Raw genomic sequence first — 20,282 nt, 5'->3', positions numbered from 1 at the left:
GGGTAACGTGCGACGCGCGTGAGCGCACCGCGCCGGATGTGGGAGACGGTGTGAGCACCTGACCTGCGGGTCCCACCACGACGGCCACCGGGGCGCGCGCCTGCGCGAGAGCCTTCCGCGTCCTCCCGCGCGGGGCTTCGGTGAATGCCCCGCGGGGGCCCGGGCGCACGGTGCACCTGGCGAGGAAGAGCGGGCAAGCGGGCGCAGGGGGCGGGCGAGATCGGCGCATCGATCGCTGCGATAAACCGGGTGGGCGCGAGTATATCTACGATTCCACCGATGACGACGAGCCTCCCGCCGTCTGTGTTCGCTGCAGCCCCTTAACCCGCTCTCTCGTCTCACACCCCATCTTGCCAAATGTCTGATACCGCGGGCAAGCCCATCGTCTGCAAGGCCGCTGTGTGCTGGGGCGCCGGCGAGCCGCTCAAGCTCGAGGAGGTCGAGGTTGCGCCGCCACGCGCGCACGAAGTGCGCATCAAGATCCTCTGGACTGGTGCGTTCCCCTCACCGACGCGGTGCCGCTGCGCTGCTCACCCCCGCCCTTCTTTCGGCCGCGCGGATCATAGGCATCTGCCACACCGACGAATACACGCGAAGCGGGAAGGACCCCGAGGTGAGCAGCCGCGTCCGTCGATCTAGCCGAGCTCGGAGATAAACGCTTCGCGACGCAGGGCCTCTTCCCCGTCATTCTCGGACATGAGGGCGGCGGCATTGTGCGTTCATTTCCGTCAGACGCTCTGCTCGTATGCGATGCTGAGCGGTGCGAGCGTAGGTCGAGTCCGTCGGCGAGGGTGTCACCAGCGTCGCTGTGGTGAGTCTTGTTGTATGCGCGTGGGAACGCGGACGGTGAACGGGACTTTGCAGGGCGACCATGTCATCCCTCTCTACACCGCCGGTGAGTCTTCCTTTGGTCTGCGCGCAGGACGCGAGGTTGAGCAGGCGGCATGTAGAATGTCGCGAGTGCAAGTTCTGCAAGAGCGGCAAGACGAACCTGTGCGGCTCCGTTCGTGCGACGCAAGGCGCAGGTCTCATGCCCGACAAGTCCGTGCGCTTCACCTGCAAGGGCCAGCCCATCCATCACTTCGTGAGTGTTTCGACGTTCGTCGGGGATGCGCAGAGCGAGCTTAAATACGTTCCGGTACAGATGGGTACGTCGACGTTCTCGCAATACACCGTCGTCGCCGACGTCTCTGTGGTCGCCGTCGACAAGAAGGCGCCTCTCGAACGCGTCTGCCTGCTTGGTTGTGGTATCACCACCGCCTGGGGTGCCGTAGTGAAGCAGCCGGGCATCAGTATGTCTACTTCGTGCATAATGCATGTATGGGAGGCTGACCGCTTAATTTGCAGAGGGCTCGAGCGTCGCCGTCTTTGGGTGTGGTGCTATCGGCCTAGGTTGTATTTCGACTGCTGCTCTCGTTGGCGCGTCGCGCGTCATTGCGGTCGACACGAACCCTGGCAAGGAGTCGTGGGCGAAGAAGTTCGGTGCTACCGAGTTCGTGAACCCATCGACTCTGCCTGAAGGCAAGCGCATCCAGGACCACCTCGTCGAGATAACCGATGGCGGTCTTGACTTCACCTTCGATGCAACTGGGAACGTGCATGTTATGCGTGCCGCGCTCGAGGCTTGCCACAAAGGATGGGGTGTCAGCACCATCATCGGTGTTGCTGCCGCCGGTCAGGAGATTTCTACTCGTCCGTGAGTGTGCTATAGGCCGCAAACCGTGAAAGACGTACTAACTCTCTTCGCCAGCTTCCAGCTGGTTACCGGTCGTACCTGGCGTGGATCCGCGTTCGGTGGTGTCAAGGGCCGCACCGAGATCCCTGGCCTTGTCGAGGGTGTGTTGTGAAATACTGTACGTCGGGCCGCACTAAAATGCATCACGCAGACTACCTCCAGGGTAAAGTTAAGATCGACGAGTACGTCACCCATAACCGCACGCTCGCAGAGATCAACGAGGGCTTCCATGACATGCATGTAAGTCGGCCGTTCGAAAGGTCTCCATTGGCTATTGATTCACGAATTTCCAGAGCGGAGAGTGCATTCGTTGCGTCGTCAACATGTCCTAAGCATCCGTGGCCCCGGGGTGTAGTGTACCGTCGCCGAAGTACCACCTATCATGTATCATCTACGTTGTTTTATTAGTAGCAATCGCCGAGTATCTCCGATGCGCACGTTGGTGCTGTGCTTACTTACCGCAGCGGCCACGTACGCTCCCAGCCAGGAGTCAGCGAGCAGTGGATTTGTTGCAGGAAGTTGCCAAACGGAGCGCCGTGAGAATGTGCTGGAACTATCCGGAAACGCGGGCCAATATTCGCACGAGGCAGCGTGACGCGTCGGGTAATGAGGAGGGACGCGCGTCGCCCTTGCTCTTGTCCTCATAAGCTCGTCCCCGTCCCCTCCCTCTCGCTCTTTCCATCCCTAGTTTACGACCCAGCACGACGAAAATGGATCCTTCTGGCGCACCCTCGGGCCCTGGGCCCAACGACACTTCCACCGCCATCCTCCGGCCTAAGAAATCGTGAGTGCCGCAGCACCTGTGGCTAGATTGATGGGCGGCGTGCTCATGCTGCATTCGCAGCCCCAACCGTCTCATCGTCGACGAGGCGACTTCCGATGACAACTCTGGTATGTGGAAACTCGTTAATCGCGGTATGTGCGACGCCCTGACGATGGGTTCGCTTCGCAGTGGCGACCCTCAACCCCGCGACCATGGAGACTCTCCAGCTCTTCCGCGGAGACACAATCATCGTCCGGTGTGTATTGGCAAGATTGGTCCTTCATTGAGCTTATTTCTTACACTGCGTGCAGTGGCAAGAAGCGGCACGATACAGTCCTGATCTGCCTGAGCTCGGACGACGTCGAGGAGGGCAAGATTCAGATGAACAAGGTGGCCCGCAACAACCTTCGCGTCAAGCTCGGCGACATGGTCAACGTGCACCCGTGCCTGGACATCAAGTACGGCAAGCGCATCCACGTTCTCCCCTTCGATGACTCGGTCGAGGGCCTCAGTGGTAACATCTTCGATGTCTACCTCAAGCCTTACTTCCTCGAGGGTGCGTCGTTTCACTTGTGTATGCTGCGGCATAAATGGGTCTGAATGGCGTTTGCTTGGCAGCCTACCGGCCTGTGCGCAAGGGCGACACCTTCCTCGTCCGCGGTGGTATGAGGACAGTGGAGTTCAAGGTCATTGAGACCGACCCGGCAGAGTACTGTATCGTCGCGCAGGACACAGTCATCCATACAGGTGCGTATATGCGGCAACTAGGGTTTTGTACGCGCTGACGCAAGCGGCGCTTCAGAGGGCGACCCTGTCAAGCGAGAGGACGAAGAGTCAAACCTCAACGAGGTCGGCTACGACGACATTGGTGGCTGCAGGAAGCAGATGGCCCAGATCCGTGAGCTCGTCGAGCTTCCTCTCCGCCATCCCCAGCTCTTCAAGTCTATCGGTATCAAGCCCCCGCGTGGTATTCTCATGTATGGCCCTCCTGGCACGGGTAAGACACTCATGGCACGTGCGGTCGCAAATGAGACCGGAGCATTTTTCTTCCTCATCAACGGTCCCGAAATCATGTCCAAGATGGCCGGAGAATCCGAGAGCAACTTGCGCAAGGCGTTCGAGGAGGCGGAGAAGAACTCGCCGTCAATCATCTTCATTGATGAAATCGACTCCATTGCACCGAAGCGTGAAAAGACGAACGGCGAGGTCGAACGCCGTGTCGTCTCCCAGCTTCTCACTCTCATGGATGGCCTCAAGGCTCGCTCGAACGTCGTCGTTATGGCTGCGACGAACCGTCCCAACTCTATCGACCCTGCCCTTCGTCGCTTCGGTCGCTTCGACCGTGAAGTCGACATTGGCATCCCCGACCCGACTGGCCGTCTCGAAATTCTCCGTATACACACGAAGAACATGAAACTCGCCGACGACGTTGACCTTGAGCAGGTATGTCCTTCGTCATTTGTCGCTTAGATTATCGCTTACGCGATCTACCACATAGATTGCCGCCGACACTCACGGCTACGTCGGTTCTGATCTCGCTGCGCTTTGCTCCGAGGCCGCGATGCAGCAGATCCGTGAGAAGATGGACCTCATCGACCTCGACGAGGACACCATTGACGCGGAGGTCCTCGACTCGCTCGGCGTTACGATGGAGAACTTCCGCTTCGCTCTTGGCACGTCGAACCCTTCGGCCCTTCGTGAAACCGTCGTCGAGGTTCCCACTGTCAAGTGGGAGGACATTGGTGGTCTCGTCAAGGTCAAGCAAGAGCTCCAGGAGACCGTGCAGTACCCCGTCGAGCACCCCGAAAAGTTCATCAAGTACGGCATGTCACCATCGAAGGGTGTCCTCTTCTACGGTCCTCCGGGTACCGGTAAGACGCTCCTCGCGAAGGCCATCGCCAACGAGACCCAGGCCAACTTCATCTCCATCAAGGGTCCCGAACTGCTCACTATGTGGTTTGGTGAGTCGGAGGCGAACGTCCGTGACGTGTTCGACAAGGCCCGTGCGGCCGCGCCGTGTGTCATGTTCTTCGACGAGTTGGACTCGATCGCGAAGGCCCGTGGTGGCTCCTCGGGCGACGCTGGCGGTGCAGGCGACCGTGTGCTGAACCAAATCCTCACGGAGATGGACGGCATGAACGTCAAGAAGAACGTTTTCATCATTGGCGCGACGAACAGGCCCGACCAGATCGACCCTGCTCTTCTCCGTCCCGGTCGTCTCGACCAGCTCATCTACATTCCCCTCCCCGACGAGACCTCGCGTCTCGACATCCTCAAAGCCGCGCTCCGCAAGTCGCCCGTCGCGCCCGACGTCGACCTCAGCTTCCTCTCCAAGCACACGCACGGTTTCTCTGGTGCCGACCTCACGGAGATCTGCCAACGTGCAGCGAAGCTCGCGATTCGTGAGTCAATCGAGGCGGACATCCGGAAGGCGCGGGAACAGAAGCAGAAGGAGGACGCGGGCGACGTAAAGATGGAGGAAGAGGAAGAGGAAGAGGACCCTGTCCCCGTCATCACGAGGTAAGCTGCAATGGGCGTTGTGCCTGCGGAGGTTGGAAACTGAATCCTTTTTATAGGGACCATTTCGAGGAGGCGATGAAGTTTGCTCGTCGCTCAGTCTCAGACGCGGACATCCGGCGGTACGAGATGTTCTCCCAGAACCTGCAGCAGTCGCGCTCGTTCGGGAACAACTTCAAGTTCCCCGAGGGCACTGCAGCGCCTGCTGCGGCCAACGCGCCCGCGGCGAGCAACGCAGGGTTCGGTGAGGACACGAACGACGACGACCTGTACGCATGAGCGCGGTGGCTCCCCACCATCTCTTGTTTCGCCTTGCATCGTCTAGCTTTGATCGCCTTTCCTTCCCTCACACCCACTCACTGTCTCTTGATGTATGACGGATGCATAAGTGCCTCGCGGAATCACGCCTTGTAGTTTTCTTTGTCCCACAACGATTAGATCATGGCCCCTGTAGTATATCGAATTGCATTCTTTGCTCCTCTGGTCGATCTTCTGGGCGCGTAAAGCGACTTGGGTGCCCCTGTGTTCATGTTCTTGGCGGTCTTGTCTGCCGATGGTTTGGCAGTTGTGGGTCCCTCTTCGCCAAGAGGGAGCTGAGTTTGCGTTGGCAGTGCCCCCGGCAAAATGTGTCCTGGTATCACAGACCTTCGAATGTTGATTTACTTGACGTTACATCCCCGAAGCGTCACTCGTGGGCCTGATACAGGGAAGAGGTTCAATTTAATCGAGTCTGTGTCCCCTAAGGGCAAAGTGGAACTTGAGACCACCCGTATATATGAAGTGCACAAGTTGGACACGCAAAGGAGTTTGGGTTGCAAAAGTTCGTTTTGTATACGACAAATAGTACATCCAGAGGTAGCGGTACAGATGCCATACAACGACCGTGCGGGTCGCGTGCTCCTACACATGTACAACCGTCATACTCGTCGCGAGACGTTGCGCTTGGGGGGGAGTCGGCGCGGGGCGCTTCCGCTCAGATCGAGATGCTGCGGTAGGTGCGGACCTGACCGGCGAGACGGGTGGCCTGGCCGGCGGTGAACTCGGTCATGCAGCTGCGAGGAGGGGAGGGCTCGTCAGTATCGCGTGGAGTGGGGCAAGGGGGGAGAGACGCACTCGTCGTCGGTGTAGTCCATGAAGTTGTGGATGGGGTCGACGCCGGCGCTCGAGCAGGTGTCGCGGCCGGTGGGGCAGCCGAACGCGGCGGAGGCCTCGGCGGGGGTGTCGGAGACGGAGTCGCCCGAGCCGGAGCAGCCGCCCTGGAAGGTGTGGTAGAGACCGACCCAGTGGCCCGCCTCGTGGGTGAGGGTCTGGTGGGGGACGGGGTGTCAGCATGGGGAGCGAGAGAGGAGAGGGGAATGGGTGCGTACGCGGCCGAGGTCGTACGGGGCAGCGGTGCCGCCGGGGACGGAGGAGTAGAGAATGACGACGCCGTCGTCCTTGGGCGCGCCAGAGTAGTCCGATGGGAAGGTGGAGTAGCCGAGGAGACCCGCGCCGGCGCCCGATTTGAAGCCGACGGAGTAGACGTTGAGGTCCGCGACGCCGCCCTGGCGGAGGGTGTTCTTCATCGTGGTCTGGAGCGAGGTGTCGGGGCCGACGTTGTTGAACCAGTTCGAGTTGGTCGTCCGGGTGGTGTTGGCGAGGACGAAGGAGAGGCCGGTGTTAGAGTAGTCGGCGTTGAGGACGTCGATCTGGTCCGCGATTTGCGAGTCGCTGCAGGCGGTGCGGAAGTGGTGGTCAGTCGCAGCAAGAATCAGCAGCGAGGAGAGGGCGTACGGGATGTTACCGCCCGAGAGGGAGGAGCTCGCCTGAATCACGTGCCAGTAGAGCTTAATGGTGGCCGTGGCCGCGACGAGGGAGGAGGGCGCCTCGACTTTGTTGGCGGTGAAGTGAGCCTCAGCCGCAGCGAGCTTCTCGTCGGAGATGCTGGTACCGCAGACGCGGCGGAGGGGAGCCGCAGTGCTGTTGAGCGCAGCGGGCGACGCGAAGGCGACAGTCGCGAGGAGGAGAGCGAAGGCAGCAGGCTTGAACATGACGACGGGGGACGTGGGAGGGCAAGTGCAAGCTCTGGAGGCTATCGCTGGCGAAACCGGTGGGGAAGACGGTGTCGTTGCTCTTCTCGGGGCACGAGGGCCCGCTTTTATACATCCTGTACACCTCTCCAGGTTATGCACTGTCCCGGGCCTTCGCGACGCGCGGGGTCCGTGACCTTGCCAGCGATGCACAGAGAAGGCCCTATCACGGCCCGGTGCATGGCCCGGATATCTCCCCACATGGACCAGGCAACTGCGACCAGATGGCTTGAAGGATGAGAGGACCCTGGACTACACAGCAGATGCTCATCGATCCGTTTCGTCCAGCATGCGGCTGCTGCTTTTGCCAAAAAGGGTTTGAAGAAGCTCGGAGACCATATGCATAGCAGCGTGGGCGACACGACTTATCTTGCGCTCGGCATTGAGTAGACAGCGGCGACGCGGGGACAACATACTGATGCCAAGCGAAGCCACCGATTCGGGCATGAGCATTGGCCGCGCGTTGTGGACCGGCACTAGTAGCACAAAGTGCACTGCACTGTATTACATAATCCAAAACTCGTCAATTAGCCATCTCAGTTTGGCGAACGACAGTACACACCAGGAGCAGATGAAGCAATATTACGAAGATGTCTCGCTTACTGTCATGGTGATGAAGCCTAGGGGACGGGTGGCATGCATTCAGGGTGAGTGTGCTTCAAGAATTTGCCGAGAATGAGTTCCCGGAGCCCATAGAACATGGGCAGCCTACGGGAGATCACCACAAATTGAGCGCTTGAAGCATATTAGACTGCGTACGTTATGCATTCCGATGACGAGCTGCCTCGGCAAGAAGGGCGAGCGTTTCTTGGCATTGCGCAGCGATGATCAGGAAGCTGTAGAACATTGGTGAGAGACCGACCTAGTTGTGTGACAGTAGCTGGAATGAACTACCTTGATCGTTGATAGCGTCCATGTCAACCACCTTAATGCTGTAATGCACCATGGGCGGAAGAGAGGCACAGAAGGCGACGGATATCAGTGTGATTGATAATCTACACTTACACCGACCGCGAAGGGTTCTGGCGGTGAGCCAAGTCGGTGTTCGAACGCCCGGCTGGGAGGCAGGAAGTTGGTAGGAGGGGCAAAATGAAGGATGAGGAACAGTGGAAGCCGCAACGTCCGGTGCGTCCATGTGGTAAACAGGCGATTGCCGCAGGGGGCAGAGGCCGCTCAGGTCATGGGTGTCGCATGTGTTCCGGAGCAATCTACTTCGCAGCATATGGGGTGTCGAGTGAATGCTTGGCGTATTGGCGTAGCAGCGATAGCGGGAAACGTCGTGACTTCGAAACTGGCGCTGATTGGACCTTCGCGCGTTCTCTCGAACAAGTATTTGGAATTTGTCGTGTCTTGGGTCTGAAGTACCCAACACTACGCAGACCAGACAGCCGTCGCCGATGAATGACAGGCTATGGGCCCCCTCGAAGGATACGGATAAAAAAAGAACGGGGCCGTGTACGTTGCGTGTACAAGGAGGTAGAAAGCCACCCCATCTATCAGAAGTAAGCACAGGTAATCGCGTGTCGAAGGATGAACTCACTCGCTAACCCCGAGGCTTGTCTGACTCCACGACGTACATGCCGTCAATAGTCCGCGACGCGTGTGCCAGTAAAGCGCGCCCGTCCACCTCGTCCACGTCTTGCGTCGGGGCATCCAGGTTGATACCTTCCCCCGCGACCCATATCCTGCCGTCCGGCACTGCGCCATCCTCTGCGACATCGCTCACGTCAACGAGCTTGACGGCCTCCACGAGCTTCACAAGCTCTTCCATTTCGCGAGTTAGCTTATCATGTTGAGGCGTGCCTTCTGCCGGAGGTATCAGCGCCGACAGTTCGTGAAGCCTCTTCAGCGTCGATGGGGTGATTGTCGGGCGGGGATAGGATGAAAGCAGCTTGTTGACCGACCAAGTCGGCTTGAGGGGGATGCACGTTGAGTCAATCTGAGGGATGGTGTGTTGATAGCGCATACATAGACCCCTTGAAGCTCGCGAGACCGAGGCCAGCCTCAGGAGGGATGCGCGGGAGGAGGAGAGCATGGGAGTCGGGACAAGAGTCGAGCGCGCCAGGGACTTCCCGATTGGGAATCGACGACCTGTCCACATCCACGACCACCGCGAGCTACTCGCACCAAAATCTCTCGCATTCCGCGCGGGCTCGCCAGTTGCCACCCTCATTCATTCTTCCTACCATCATCCACGATGACTTCTCCCCAACTTCTCGCGTCGCTGCGAAGACTGCTCCCCGCAGAGGTGCCACCATCACTGTCAACCAAACCCGCGAACCTCTACCAAGTGCTATCAAAGTATCCTAAGGACGGTGTTGGCCAGAAGGTCCATCAAGCTCGATGGGGCAGGATAGGGATCGAAGGGAGCTACTGGGAAGTGACGCGAACGAGGATGAAGTGTGAGGGATCTCATGGGAAGGCTTGGGGTCTCAAGTACTGGAAAGGTACGTCGCGTCCTTCGAATTAAGCGGCTTTCTCGTGTTAAGCAAACCTTGCCCCCAGGAAAGTGCGTCAGTGAACGCGAGGAGAGAATCCGTGGCGCTTTGAAGTACACCTGGAGTACCGGCGAGTCTGCCGGATCGGCAGCAGCGGGACCCCCAGCAGCGAAGTTGTCGTAATGCGTCGCGTCACTACCTCGTCATGTATACATTTCTTATAATCGATACTCTTGCTACTCTTGCTCGCTGCGCGTGGAACTGCAGGTTAAACGTCATAAGCCCGGTACCTCGTTTGCCAAGTGCTGGTTGGTCGATGTCCGAACATCCACCTCTTCCTTTACTAGGGCTTCGGCGCTTTCCCGACGATTCCCCCTACTAGATGTCTTCGACTTCGGGCTTGAAGCTTGCGGTCTTGAGGTGTAAACTTGTGTCCAGCGACTTGAAAGCCTCTGCCGGTCCCCGGAGCATTTGAGTTCGTGGGAACTGTATCTTGATCGGGACAACCGTCTGGTGCCAGTGGCCGATCCGCACACCCCACCCGGCACCGTCATACTTCCCCGCACGCTTCCTGCCTCTCGCACCCTCACCGAGGCCCTCCTTCTCCTGCGTGGTGTCGGGCCCTGTGGCTTCACTCATCTTGGTTTCTGGAGGGACCCTCTCAACATGGACGCCAATTCACGCCAGCTCATTGATGCTCAATTTGACCGCGCAGTCGAGATTGTGCAAGGCTTTCCCAAGACGGGGCCTATTCAGACGGGGTATGAGGACAAGTTGAACATGTACAGGTGCGCCTATACCGTCCTTTCACAGAAACTAGAGACTAACTGCGGGTCGACAGCTTGTACAAGCAAGGTGCATTCTACGCTCCAGGTTTCCTTGCTATGCACACCGCTGACTCCCCGCTTCGTCTTGTGCAGCCACTGTTGGCAATGTGCAAGGTCAACGTCCGAACGTCTGGGATATGCTTGGGAGAGCGAAGTGGTTAGTGTGCCCCTGCGTCGTCTGCATGCCCCTTCGAAGCCGCGTCCGTCCCCATAATCACATGCTTCTCTATTTTCCAGGGATGCTTGGGCGAAGCACAAGGACCTTGATCCTTACGAGGCCAAGTGGTTGTACGTTGAAGCTCTTCTTAAGGTGAGTTGCGTTGCGTTGTGCTTGTCGCCACATGCTTATCAGAATATAGGTACTTCGCAAATACTCCGACAAGACTGTGGCGAGGGACTTAGTGCGGGAATTGGAAGCGTATGCCGGCGATCCCACCAACCTTGTTATGAGCGGTGAGTTCATCCTCCAAGTCAGTCTTCAGGTCTTCCTGGGTGCTCAAGAATGTGCGACAGGTGTTACATCACCTGGTTCAGACTCTTCCGGGTCCTCAGAAGCAGGTCCCTCAGGCCAGATGGCATCGGCCTCGTTGCGGCAAGCGCAGTATGCACAAGCGCAGGCCCTCCAGGCCCAGCAACGTGGGCCTGGACCTGACCCATTGGAGTCGGAAACGGACGAGAGCACTACTGACGAGGAAGACGAAGAGCTAGACCGGGTTCCTCATTCCCTGGTTCCGCCTCACGCCGCAGGGCAGCTCAATCGTCCTCAGTCGTCGCTCTCTTCTCGCCCTTACAGAACACCCATGGCAAGCACTCTACTAATGTCACCCCCACCGCAAGCTCTTGTTCCCACTTCTCAGCCTCACCCCGGATTCCAAACGCAGTCGGCGTTCGCCGAGTCTTCTACATCTATACCCTCTTCTGCATTCCCCCCCACTACCAGCCTCTCGTATCCTGAACAACTCGCGCGCTCGCCCGAGTTTCCTCCATCCGCCCAAGGCTACCCCTCCAGGGCAGGATACCGCCCCCCATCCACCACCGGCACTCGACAGTACCCACTCCAGGCGGGTCCACCCCGACCCGCATCACTCCCACTACTTGAACGTGCGGTGGAGAGCGTGCAGGCGCACCTCGCCGCCATCACCGAACGGCTTGAAACCCTCGAGGGCGTTGTCCACCACTCTACCGCCTCGCTCACCTCTATCGGGCGCGGGAGTCCGTACGCTTACGGGCACGCCGGTGGGCGACCAGACGCGCCACCTCTGCAGTGGGATCTAGACGACATGGGCATGTGGTCGATCGTCCTCCGGCCGCTCGCTCGCGCACTCCGGCTCTTCCGCCAGCTCGCGGTCTTCCTCGCGAGCGGAGACGCGCACGGGGGCCGCACGCCGACCTTTGTCGTCATCCGTCGGCTGTTCCTTGACATCTCTTTCGTGCTGTGCGTGCTCGCGGTCGCCACGACGGGATGGCGGCGGACGGGCGTGCGCCGGCGGGAGGTGTCGGTGGCACTAAACGTGCTGTGGAGGGCGATCGTGGGCCAGCAGGCACCGCGGCACATGGCGGAGAGGGGGGTGTAGGCTTACTATCTTGCGGTGCTTAGTTATATTGGATTGTATGTGAGCTCGGACTGAGGGACGCACGTCAAGTATAGTGAGGGCCTTCAGCAGCTGGAGTCATTGCGAACCTCTCTGCAAGGATTAACTTGAATGACGCGCCTTATGAAGCATCGAGGCATGGCATGGTGTGGTGAACGTAGTCACTGTTGTGGTTGGTCGGAAGCGAACCATCCGCTTGACTCAGTTGTTCTCCTGCGGTGTGCGCGTTACCGTCGGCCTGCGAACAACGGATAGTCAAACCGCTTGCCCCACCGTCGGCCGATGTCGTATCCGCAGCAAGACAGAGCACGCAGATGAATGGTGGAAAAGCGCGAGCGAGTCAGCGCAAGTCCGTTCGGAGTTGGTTCGGAGCGCCAGTTGACAAGCCCCAACTCGGGCGCCAGTCCCAGCTTACATCACGCTCTGCCACGGCAGCCACAGTCACCCGTCTTCTTCCTCCTACCACCACTCCCTCCCCCTCCCCTCCCGTCCGTTGGACATCGCCAAATACAAATATGGTGCGTCTCTATGTTCCCCATGCATTCTGCGAGCTTACACCAATCCACAGGGTGTCCCGGCGCTCTTCCGTTGGCTCAGCAGGAAGTATCCCAAAATTAGTGCGTGACGCTCTCTTTCCCTCTCTGCGTGCCCTTGTTGACCTCTACTGCAGTCTCCCCCGTTATTGAGGCAGAGGCGGTCAAGGTCCCCGATGCTGACGGGAACGAGGTCGCTGTACCGCTCGACATCACCGAGCCCAACCCGAACGGTGTAGAGTTCGACAATCTGTACCTTGACATGAACGGAATTGTGAGTGCATACCCGATGCCGTGGCGTCGTTGTCCCCCAAGTCCCCAACACGATGCCTCTCCCTGCCTCTCAAGTCCCGCCCCGCATGTGTCCGACCCCAGACCCTTTTTTGCCGTGTTCCCTCGTTTCGCGTCCCCCACGTTTGAAGAGCTGTCCGAGCGGATGTTTGGCATGAGTCCCACTCTCCTCCAGGCAGTCTGGCAGAGTGAGAGATGCGCGAGACGTGTGCTCTGAGCAGTGTGATGGCCAATGTGCCACCTCATGGCTATGATGGGCATCTGTATTACGCAGCCGTCGTGGAATACGCCGACGGGCTCCGTTGGAGAGCTTCTCATGCCTTCGACCACCCCTAGGCGGTTCGCCTGTGGAGCGATGTTTTTGGGCGTGCGCCCGGTCAGCTCTTGAGTCTTGTTCGTGCAGACAGACGTCAGTTCAGTGCGGCAGTGTGAACGGCACTGGGCCGATGTATGCACTCTGTCTCGCTATTGGTGTCCCTCTTCTCCGTCTGAGGCGACTCTGTCGGTTATGCTTGTCGCCTTGCTGCACTAGTGCCCATGCGTGCTTTGCTCATACAACGACTTAGGTCCACCCATGTACCCACCCCGAGGGCAAGCCCGCTCCTGAAACAGAGGAGGAGATGATGATTGAAATTTTCAATTACACCGAGCGTGTTGTAAATATGGTCAGGCCACGGAGGCTACTGTTCATGGCTATTGGTATGTCGCATGCAAGCCTCGACCGCGGCATGAAGCTCATGGCGTCCAGATGGCGTGGCTCCACGCGCCAAAATGAACCAGCAGCGTTCTCGCCGCTTCCGGTCTTCGCAGGAGGCTCAGGAGAAGGAGGACGCCCGACTGGAATCAATCAAGCTCTGGGAATGTGAGTTTTCAAGACTTATGAGGCAGACAAATCTTGACGCATTGCGCAGCCTTGGGTAAAACGCTGTCAGAAGAAGACAGAAACAAGAAAGCCTGGGACAGCAATGCTATCACCCCTGGCACGCCTTTCATGGACCTCCTCGCGGCCTCGCTGCGGTACTGGGTCGTCATGAAAATGAACACAGATCCTGGCTGGAAAGATGTACGCCCTCCCTTGAACGTTGGATCGTTTGTCGAACTCACCCAACACACTAGCTGCACGTCATCATCTCCGACGCGAGTGTCCCTGGTGAAGGTGAACACAAGATCATGGACTACGTTCGTCGTCAGCGCACCAACCAGGGCCATGATCCCAACACTCGCCACGTCATCTATGGCCTAGTGAGATACGTTCCTTCCCGCTCGCCTTCCGGCCTACTGACGCGACTGCAGGACGCCGATCTTATCATGTTGTCACTGGCGACCCACGAGCCCTACTTCCGTGTCCTGCGCGAGGACGTCTTCCATCAGGAGGGCAGTCGCACCGCATGTCGCACGTGCGGCCAAGAAGGACACTACGCTGCCCAGTGCACAGGGCAAAAGGCCGAAATTAAGAAGACCCCGATGGAGAAGAAGCCTTTCATCTGGCTTGATGTCTCGGTTCTCCGAGAGTACCTTGAAGCAGAGCTAAACGTTCCGCAGACGCCTTTCGCGTTCAACCTGGAACAAGCGATTGATGATTGGGTGTTGCTCATCTTCTTCGTTGGCAATGATTTCTTACCGCACTTGCCGTCGCTCGAGATCCGCGAAGGTGCCATCGATACGTTGCTGAAGATCTGGCGGACGGAGCTGTCTCGTATGGGCGGCTATATCACGAACCACGGACAACTGGAGATGTCGCGAGCTCAGATCATTCTTGAGGCGCTCGCTAGCCGCGAGGACGACATCTTCCGTAAGAGGCGTGAAGGTGAGTGTTAGTCGTGTCTCGACAGCCCGCTGGGAGCTGACACGGGCCGTAGGCGAGGAGCGCCAGGATCAGAACGCGAAGCGGCGTAAAATAGAGAAGGATATGGCCAGCAAAAAGTCGACTGGACCGTCTGCTTCTTTGAACCTCACTGCTGCACCCACTGCTCCTAGTGGCCTTCCCTCTCGTCCCGACTTTGCCGCGAAGGCCGACAGTATTGGTCTCGGTGGCCCAAAGACGGCCGAAGCCACGTCCTACGCCTCGATCGCCGCGCAGGCCATGGGCGGCTCGAACCGCGACGTGGTCGCGAACCGCGCCGCGATCCGGCTCGCGAACCTGAGTGCGGCTGAGACGCTCAAAGCCCAGATGGCCGCGTTGGTGCCTGTGGGAAGGGCGTCGAGAAACGCGGTGCCGAAGCCCGCGCCCGCGGCCACGCCTTCGCCTGTCGTAAAGTCCCCGAGCACTTCGACTGGGCCAATCGTACCGCCCGTGACCGGCGCGGTGGACATCGAGATCCCGGGCCTGGGCGGTGCGCCCTCCCCCGTGTCCAGCACCGTCGCCATCTCGGAGCCGGTCGTGTCCGTCCAGCCCGAGAGCGGGGCACAGGGCCCCCCGGCGGAGCCCAGCGCAAACGCAGAGCCTAGCGCGGACGCGGAGCCCGCAGCGGCCGACGACGTGCCCATGGCGGATGGCTCGGAGCCGCGTGGCATGAAGCGGACCATCGAGGACGTCGAAAACGACGACGACACGGCCGCCGGCGACGACGTCCCGGCGTACGAGGACGAGGAGGCGCCAGCTGGGGCGGACCCGACGCTCGCGATGAAAGTGAACCCAGACGGGACGGTGGAGCAGGATGACTTTGTAAAGTGCGTGGAACTGCCGCGTCCGCCTTGCGTGGGAGAGCCGCGATTGACCCTGAATCCGCGATCTTAGGCTATGGGAACCCGGTTACAGGGAGCGCTACTACCGCCAGAAGTTCAACGTCGAGTACAGCGATCTCGAGTTCAGGAAGCAGTGAGTTTCCGCCCGCCCGCACTTGCTTGACTGGCAGCTCACGTAGGATTCCAGGGTCACTCGCTGCTATGTCGAGGGCATGGCTTGGGTGCTGCACTACTACTATCAGGGAGTACGTCGCGCCCGTCGGCCTCGTGTCCGGAATGCATCTGACTTGTCCGCGCCCAGACCCCCTCGTGGCAGTGGTACTACCCCTTCCACTTCGCGCCCTTCGCGGCAGACTTCGAGGATCTCGAAAAGATGGACATCACTTTTGACATCGGGCAGCCTTTCAAGCCATTCGAGCAGCTGATGGGCGTCTTCCCCGCTGCGAGGTGCGTATCCCTCTGGCTGCGTTTCGCTCACTGCTGACCAGCGTTTTTAGTCGATCGCATATCCCAGCCCCGTTCCATGACCTCATGACAGACACAGAATCTCCGATCATTGACTTCTATCCCACCACATTCCAGATCGACATGAACGGCAAGCGCATGGCCTGGCAGGGTGTCGCGCTCCTTCCTTTCATCGACGAATCTCGTCTTTTGTCAGCGATGGCCCCGCGGTATTCAAATCTCACCCCGGACGAACACCGGCGCAACAAGTGGGGCAACAATGTCCTCTTCGTCTTCGAGGAGAACTCTCTGTACCCATCTCTCGAAGCGCTTTACGGCAAGCGCAAGAAGGACGAGGTACGTTCATTTCGTCGCACGCGACGGCCTTCATTTCTCACACGCCCCCACACAGCCTTTGCCCATCAATCCGAAGCTGAGCAAGGGCATGAACGGCTCGCTCCTGCCGAACCCGGACTGCATCCCGGACTCGACCTTCCCCTCCCCGCTCGTGGGCCAGGATCTGCCGGACATCAAGAACGACCGCTCGCTGTCCGCGTTCTACTTCTTCCCTAAGCAGCTCAAGCCCCACCGCTCCGTCCTCCTCCCGAACGTCCACCGCCCGAAGCCATCGCTCTCCGCCGCGGACCTCGACCACGCCAAGCGCGGAGGAGAGCGCCGCGGCCGCGGCGGCTACGGCGGCAGCTTCCACGTCGAGCGCAACCGCGAGCCCCGCGGCGGACGGCGCGGAGCAGGCGGAGGCGGAGGCGACTGGGCCAACCCGAACCAGATTCCCAACGGTGGCGGCGGCGGGTTCGGCGCCAACAACGGGTACGCCCAGGCCCCGCAGCAGTTCCAGCCGTACCCGGCCCGGGGCCGCGGCGGCTTCCAGCAGCAGCAGTTCGGCGGCGGCGGCGGCGGGCGCGGGCAGTTCAACGATTTCGCGGGCCCGCCCCAACGCGGGGGCCGTGGGGGCGGCGGGCGCGGAGGCTTCGCCAACGGCGGCTACGGGGGCAGCGCGATCCCCAGCGGCCCGCCGACTGGCGGCTATCAAGGCGGGCGCGGCGGCTACAGCGGCTACCAAGGTGGTCAGAACGGCGCGTACACCCAAGGGGGCTACAACGCGAGCCAGGGCGGCGGCTACGACCAAGCCGGCTACGGCGGCGGCGGGTACACCCAAGGTGGCGGCTTCGGCGGCTACGGCAACAATCAGGGCGGCGGTGGGGGCTACGGAGGCTATGGCGGCCCTCCCCCTCAGGTGCAGAGCGGCTATGGCGGGCGAGGTGGCTACGCAAACCGAGGCCGCGGCCGCGGCCGTGGCTACTGAGCGCACGTACGTACGAGTGACGGCTCGGGCGGAGCGTTGCGGGCTGTCTCCAGGTATCTATCTGTTTGCGCATAACGTCGTGATCTACTGTCCATATTCCTAGGCCAGCTGTCTTCCGTCTCTGCACGCGGATGGGCTTCGTATCTGTACTTCTACCTTATAATGTCCTCGATTATTTATGTTCGTTAGTGTTCATCGACATCGGCGTGTACGGCAGACCATCGGTCAGGCTGAGGACTGGCACGGTTGCACTCATCCTTGTATAAGCCTTTAGACTAGACTCGGTCTCGTTGTTCTTGTTTGTCTGTAGACGGTAATGCATGATATTGACGAGACGGTGAGAGCAACCCGTGGAGATACATGTGAAGCCTCTGCATAGCACATAAGTAGACGTACATTGATCGCATGATATTTCCTTTCCAACCCCCCTCCACACCCCCCACGCCCGACCAAGCCCATTCGCGACGCACGCGCTCACAGCCCGCGCTCGTCCGTCGGGGGCACGCACTGGAGGTACATCGAGTACGTCTTGTCCATCTCCTTCTGCCGCCGACGGATCTTCTTATCCAGCTTCCGCTGCCTACGCTCCGCGCGCTCTGCCTTGCGCTCCCGCCAGCGTGCGTCCGCCTCGGCGCGCCCGTACCGCGCCCGGTCGCGGTCGCGGTCGCGCCGCTCGAGCTCCTCCTCCGCCGAGTCGTCCGTCGCGCTCGGGGACGACACGTCGCGCGGGTCCACGCCCGGGAGCGACGCGTCGAGCGTGCCCGCGTACCGCCCCGAGCGCCGCTCGCGGCCCTTGTAGATCACGGCCTCGACGCCGCGGAGGCGGAAGAACGACGAGTTCCACATGTCGATGACCTCCGCCGCCATCTGGGAGCGCTTCGGCGTGCGGCCGTCAACGGCGGGCAGGTTGATCTGACCGGACCAGGCGAGCCCAAGGTCCTGCAAGAACATCACGCATGTCAGCCTCGCTGACAAGAAAGGAGAAAGGAGGGACAGGAGGGACAAAGGGAGGGAAACGCACCGTCATGAGTCGGATCCAGTCCTCGTGGTACACGTCGTGCGGGACGAGCACGGCGGGCATGCGCGGCATCTGCTCGAGCACGTCGTCCATGTCCCCGATCTTGAGCATCTCGAACTGCGTGTACGGATGCGCGCGGTTCGGCGGCCGGCTGAAGCCCTCCGGGGGCGCGAGCTGGCCTGGCACGGGGACTTGCACCGCGCCGCCGACGGGCTGCATTCCCACGAGCGGCGCGCTCATCGCGCGCGGGCTCGGCGCGATACCGCCTGGGTAGGGCGGGATAACAGCCGCTTCGCCGTAAGGGTTGTTCGGGTTGGAGTACACGTTCAGGGGCGCGGCCGGCGCGTAGGGAGACGGTGCGGCTCCGTATGGGGACGCGACCGAGCTCGCGCCGTAGGGAGACGGGCTGGGGGCGCGTGAGCCACGCCCGCCCATCGACGCGTTGCGGTACATCGGCTGGCTCTCGAGGACGTGTCCTGAGGAGTACATTGGCTGCGCCCCATACGGAGCGGCACCCGTGGATACCATCCCACCGCCGTAGGGCGACGCGGCGCGCTGGATCCCGCCCGCTTGATAGGGCGAGGCTGAGCGAGGGATAATGCCCCCGGCAGCGTAAGGAGACACAGGGCGTGGCGCAGCGGGTTGAGCGTAGGGCGACACAGGGCGGGGAACGGCGATTGAGCCCGCCGCGCGGTAAGGCGACGAGGGTCGTCCTGGGAGGTCGCTGGGGCGCGGCGACGCGGAGCGGTACGAGCCAGTTGCACCCACGGGATAGACACCGCCTGCCGCGGGAGTGTACGAGGACCCACTGCCTGCGTTTCCGGGGTAGGCCCCAGGGTAAACGCCGCCCGCCGCGGGCTGGTAGGTGCTTGTGGGGCGTTCGGCGCCGTAGGTCGAACCTTGGCGGGGTCGGGGACGAGCGGGGTCGTATTCACGTTCGCGCTCACGTTCGCGTTCGCGCTCGCGTTCACGGTCACGGTTGTGGCGGTCGATATCGAGGTTTTCCATGCGACGCTCGAGGTCCGTAGAGGCGTATTTGTCGTATTCGCCGGGATAACGGCCCCCGTAGGTACTCGTGCGGCGTTCAGCGGCGCCCTCGCGGTCACGGTCATCGCGATCGCGGCGACGGTAGTCGTCTGTGGGACGGTCGCGCTCGCGCTCACGGTCGCGGCGGTAGTAGTCATCCTCTTCGTCGTCGTCGTAGCGTTTGCTTTCCCGGCGGCGGCGGCGATCCTCGTCGCCTCTCCTGCAGAGGGCATGCGCGTGAGGCGCTGTGGGGCAAACTCGCGGACAGAGGACGTGCTCACCATCGGTCGGAGTCTGCGCGGCGGGAGGACGTGAAGCCCTGTGTGTACGTGGGAGATCAGGATCCGTGCGGGGCACCGATCTAGATCGAGAGCACATACCGCATCGGCGGGGGTGGCATTGGCCGGGACGACAGAAGTGGCTTCGGCTGGGATCCACTGGATGCCGTTCACGATTCCTTGCGGGGTTTGGTAGCTGGACGCAACGCATATATATGCAGAATAAGTGAAGGAGGGATGAGTGGCTCACCTGGCTGTGACCGCCCTGTGCGCGCGATCAAGACGTCCGATTAGATATGGATGATCGAGTCGCGGGGAGTAGAGAGGACGTACTTGAACGGGTGGTAGGTGACCTGGCCATCGTTGCCCACGGTGGTGGTGTATGTGATCGAACCGGGCTGGATGTTCTGCGCCGCCTGCTGGCTGGTGTTGGGGTAGGGTGTTGGGTGCCCGACGAGGGGCGAGGGCGGGGCGGCGTAGGGATTCATAGCGATCAAGGTCGGTCTCCGGGAGGGCTGGACGGAGGGTGGGATGCGCCCAGGAAGAAGGTGGGGGAGGGTCAGAAGGAGAGAGGCTGAGAGCGGGAGAGAGTAGGCCTATCCTGGACGTTATCGCAGATGGCAGATCATCTGTTTGTATATATAATACCCAGCCTCCGTACCCGACCGTCGTGCAGCGTGCCCGCGGCAAGATCCCTGCGCGGCTGTGGCCCGACAACGTGGTGGCCATTGCATTATCACCG

The 20,282-nt window shown here is 60.6% G+C and overlaps 8 protein-coding genes across 8 annotated transcripts; 5 read left to right on the top strand and 3 right to left on the bottom strand.

Annotated features, from left to right (window-relative positions):
* Positions 1 to 357: 357 nt before the first annotated feature.
* BXZ73DRAFT_102706 (class III ADH enzyme) lies at positions 358 to 2,067 on the top strand (the record flags this gene model as incomplete). Its single annotated transcript, XM_048015328.1, has 11 exons — positions 358 to 493; positions 567 to 613; positions 672 to 713; positions 773 to 811; positions 865 to 895; positions 951 to 1,084; positions 1,145 to 1,292; positions 1,348 to 1,696; positions 1,751 to 1,836; positions 1,887 to 1,975; positions 2,029 to 2,067. 11 exons carry the CDS (start codon positions 358 to 360, stop codon positions 2,065 to 2,067), a joined length of 1,140 nt encoding a protein of 379 aa, XP_047876481.1.
* Positions 2,068 to 2,445: 378 nt separating this feature from the next.
* Positions 2,446 to 5,294, top strand: BXZ73DRAFT_48958 (valosin-containing protein; the record flags this gene model as incomplete). Its single annotated transcript, XM_048020155.1, has 8 exons — positions 2,446 to 2,519; positions 2,580 to 2,626; positions 2,688 to 2,754; positions 2,810 to 3,054; positions 3,117 to 3,245; positions 3,301 to 3,941; positions 3,997 to 5,018; positions 5,075 to 5,294. The coding sequence occupies 8 exons, from the start codon at positions 2,446 to 2,448 to the stop codon at positions 5,292 to 5,294; spliced, it is 2,445 nt and encodes an 814-aa protein (XP_047876480.1).
* Positions 5,295 to 5,988: 694 nt separating this feature from the next.
* On the bottom strand, positions 5,989 to 7,045 carry BXZ73DRAFT_49022 (metalloprotease; the record flags this gene model as incomplete). Its single annotated transcript, XM_048020167.1, has 4 exons — positions 5,989 to 6,067; positions 6,129 to 6,322; positions 6,383 to 6,725; positions 6,789 to 7,045. 4 exons carry the CDS (start codon positions 7,043 to 7,045, stop codon positions 5,989 to 5,991), a joined length of 873 nt encoding a protein of 290 aa, XP_047876479.1.
* A 1,582-nt stretch (positions 7,046 to 8,627) lies between these two features.
* Positions 8,628 to 9,119, bottom strand: BXZ73DRAFT_90806 (uncharacterized protein; the record flags this gene model as incomplete). Its single annotated transcript, XM_048025762.1, has 1 exon — positions 8,628 to 9,119. The coding sequence occupies one exon, from the start codon at positions 9,117 to 9,119 to the stop codon at positions 8,628 to 8,630; it is 492 nt and encodes a 163-aa protein (XP_047876478.1).
* Positions 9,120 to 9,272: 153 nt separating this feature from the next.
* On the top strand, positions 9,273 to 9,705 carry BXZ73DRAFT_49000 (uncharacterized protein; the record flags this gene model as incomplete). The annotated part of the gene is made up of 2 exons (XM_048020162.1): positions 9,273 to 9,531; positions 9,590 to 9,705. Coding segments are annotated over 2 exons (375 nt in total), but the record flags the coding sequence as incomplete, so codon positions are not given.
* Positions 9,706 to 10,188: 483 nt separating this feature from the next.
* Positions 10,189 to 11,923, top strand: BXZ73DRAFT_49031 (ACBP-domain-containing protein; the record flags this gene model as incomplete). Its single annotated transcript, XM_048020171.1, has 6 exons — positions 10,189 to 10,310; positions 10,364 to 10,377; positions 10,443 to 10,506; positions 10,587 to 10,659; positions 10,709 to 10,802; positions 10,851 to 11,923. 6 exons carry the CDS (start codon positions 10,189 to 10,191, stop codon positions 11,921 to 11,923), a joined length of 1,440 nt encoding a protein of 479 aa, XP_047876476.1.
* A 583-nt stretch (positions 11,924 to 12,506) lies between these two features.
* Positions 12,507 to 17,218, top strand: BXZ73DRAFT_48964 (exoribonuclease 2; the record flags this gene model as incomplete). Its single annotated transcript, XM_048020156.1, has 15 exons — positions 12,507 to 12,558; positions 12,612 to 12,748; positions 13,332 to 13,464; positions 13,514 to 13,627; positions 13,677 to 13,828; positions 13,882 to 14,007; positions 14,059 to 14,572; positions 14,625 to 14,953; positions 15,140 to 15,435; positions 15,503 to 15,583; positions 15,638 to 15,695; positions 15,752 to 15,897; positions 15,948 to 16,251; positions 16,307 to 16,743; positions 17,020 to 17,218. Coding segments are annotated over 15 exons (3,078 nt in total), but the record flags the coding sequence as incomplete, so codon positions are not given.
* A 474-nt stretch (positions 17,219 to 17,692) lies between these two features.
* BXZ73DRAFT_102701 (uncharacterized protein) lies at positions 17,693 to 20,028 on the bottom strand (the record flags this gene model as incomplete). Its single annotated transcript, XM_048015327.1, has 6 exons — positions 17,693 to 18,157; positions 18,240 to 19,482; positions 19,544 to 19,581; positions 19,643 to 19,736; positions 19,791 to 19,805; positions 19,874 to 20,028. 6 exons carry the CDS (start codon positions 20,026 to 20,028, stop codon positions 17,693 to 17,695), a joined length of 2,010 nt encoding a protein of 669 aa, XP_047876474.1.
* Between the last annotated feature and the right edge of the window lie 254 nt (positions 20,029 to 20,282).

This window comes from Epithele typhae (genome assembly GCF_022376455.1).
Source record: "Epithele typhae strain CBS 203.58 chromosome Unknown BXZ73scaffold_34, whole genome shotgun sequence".
In the NCBI taxonomy this organism is placed as follows: Eukaryota; Fungi; Basidiomycota; class Agaricomycetes; order Polyporales; family Epitheliaceae; genus Epithele; species Epithele typhae.
The sequence above is the reverse complement of the archived record's forward strand: the minus strand, read 5'-3'. Positions and strand labels throughout refer to the sequence as shown.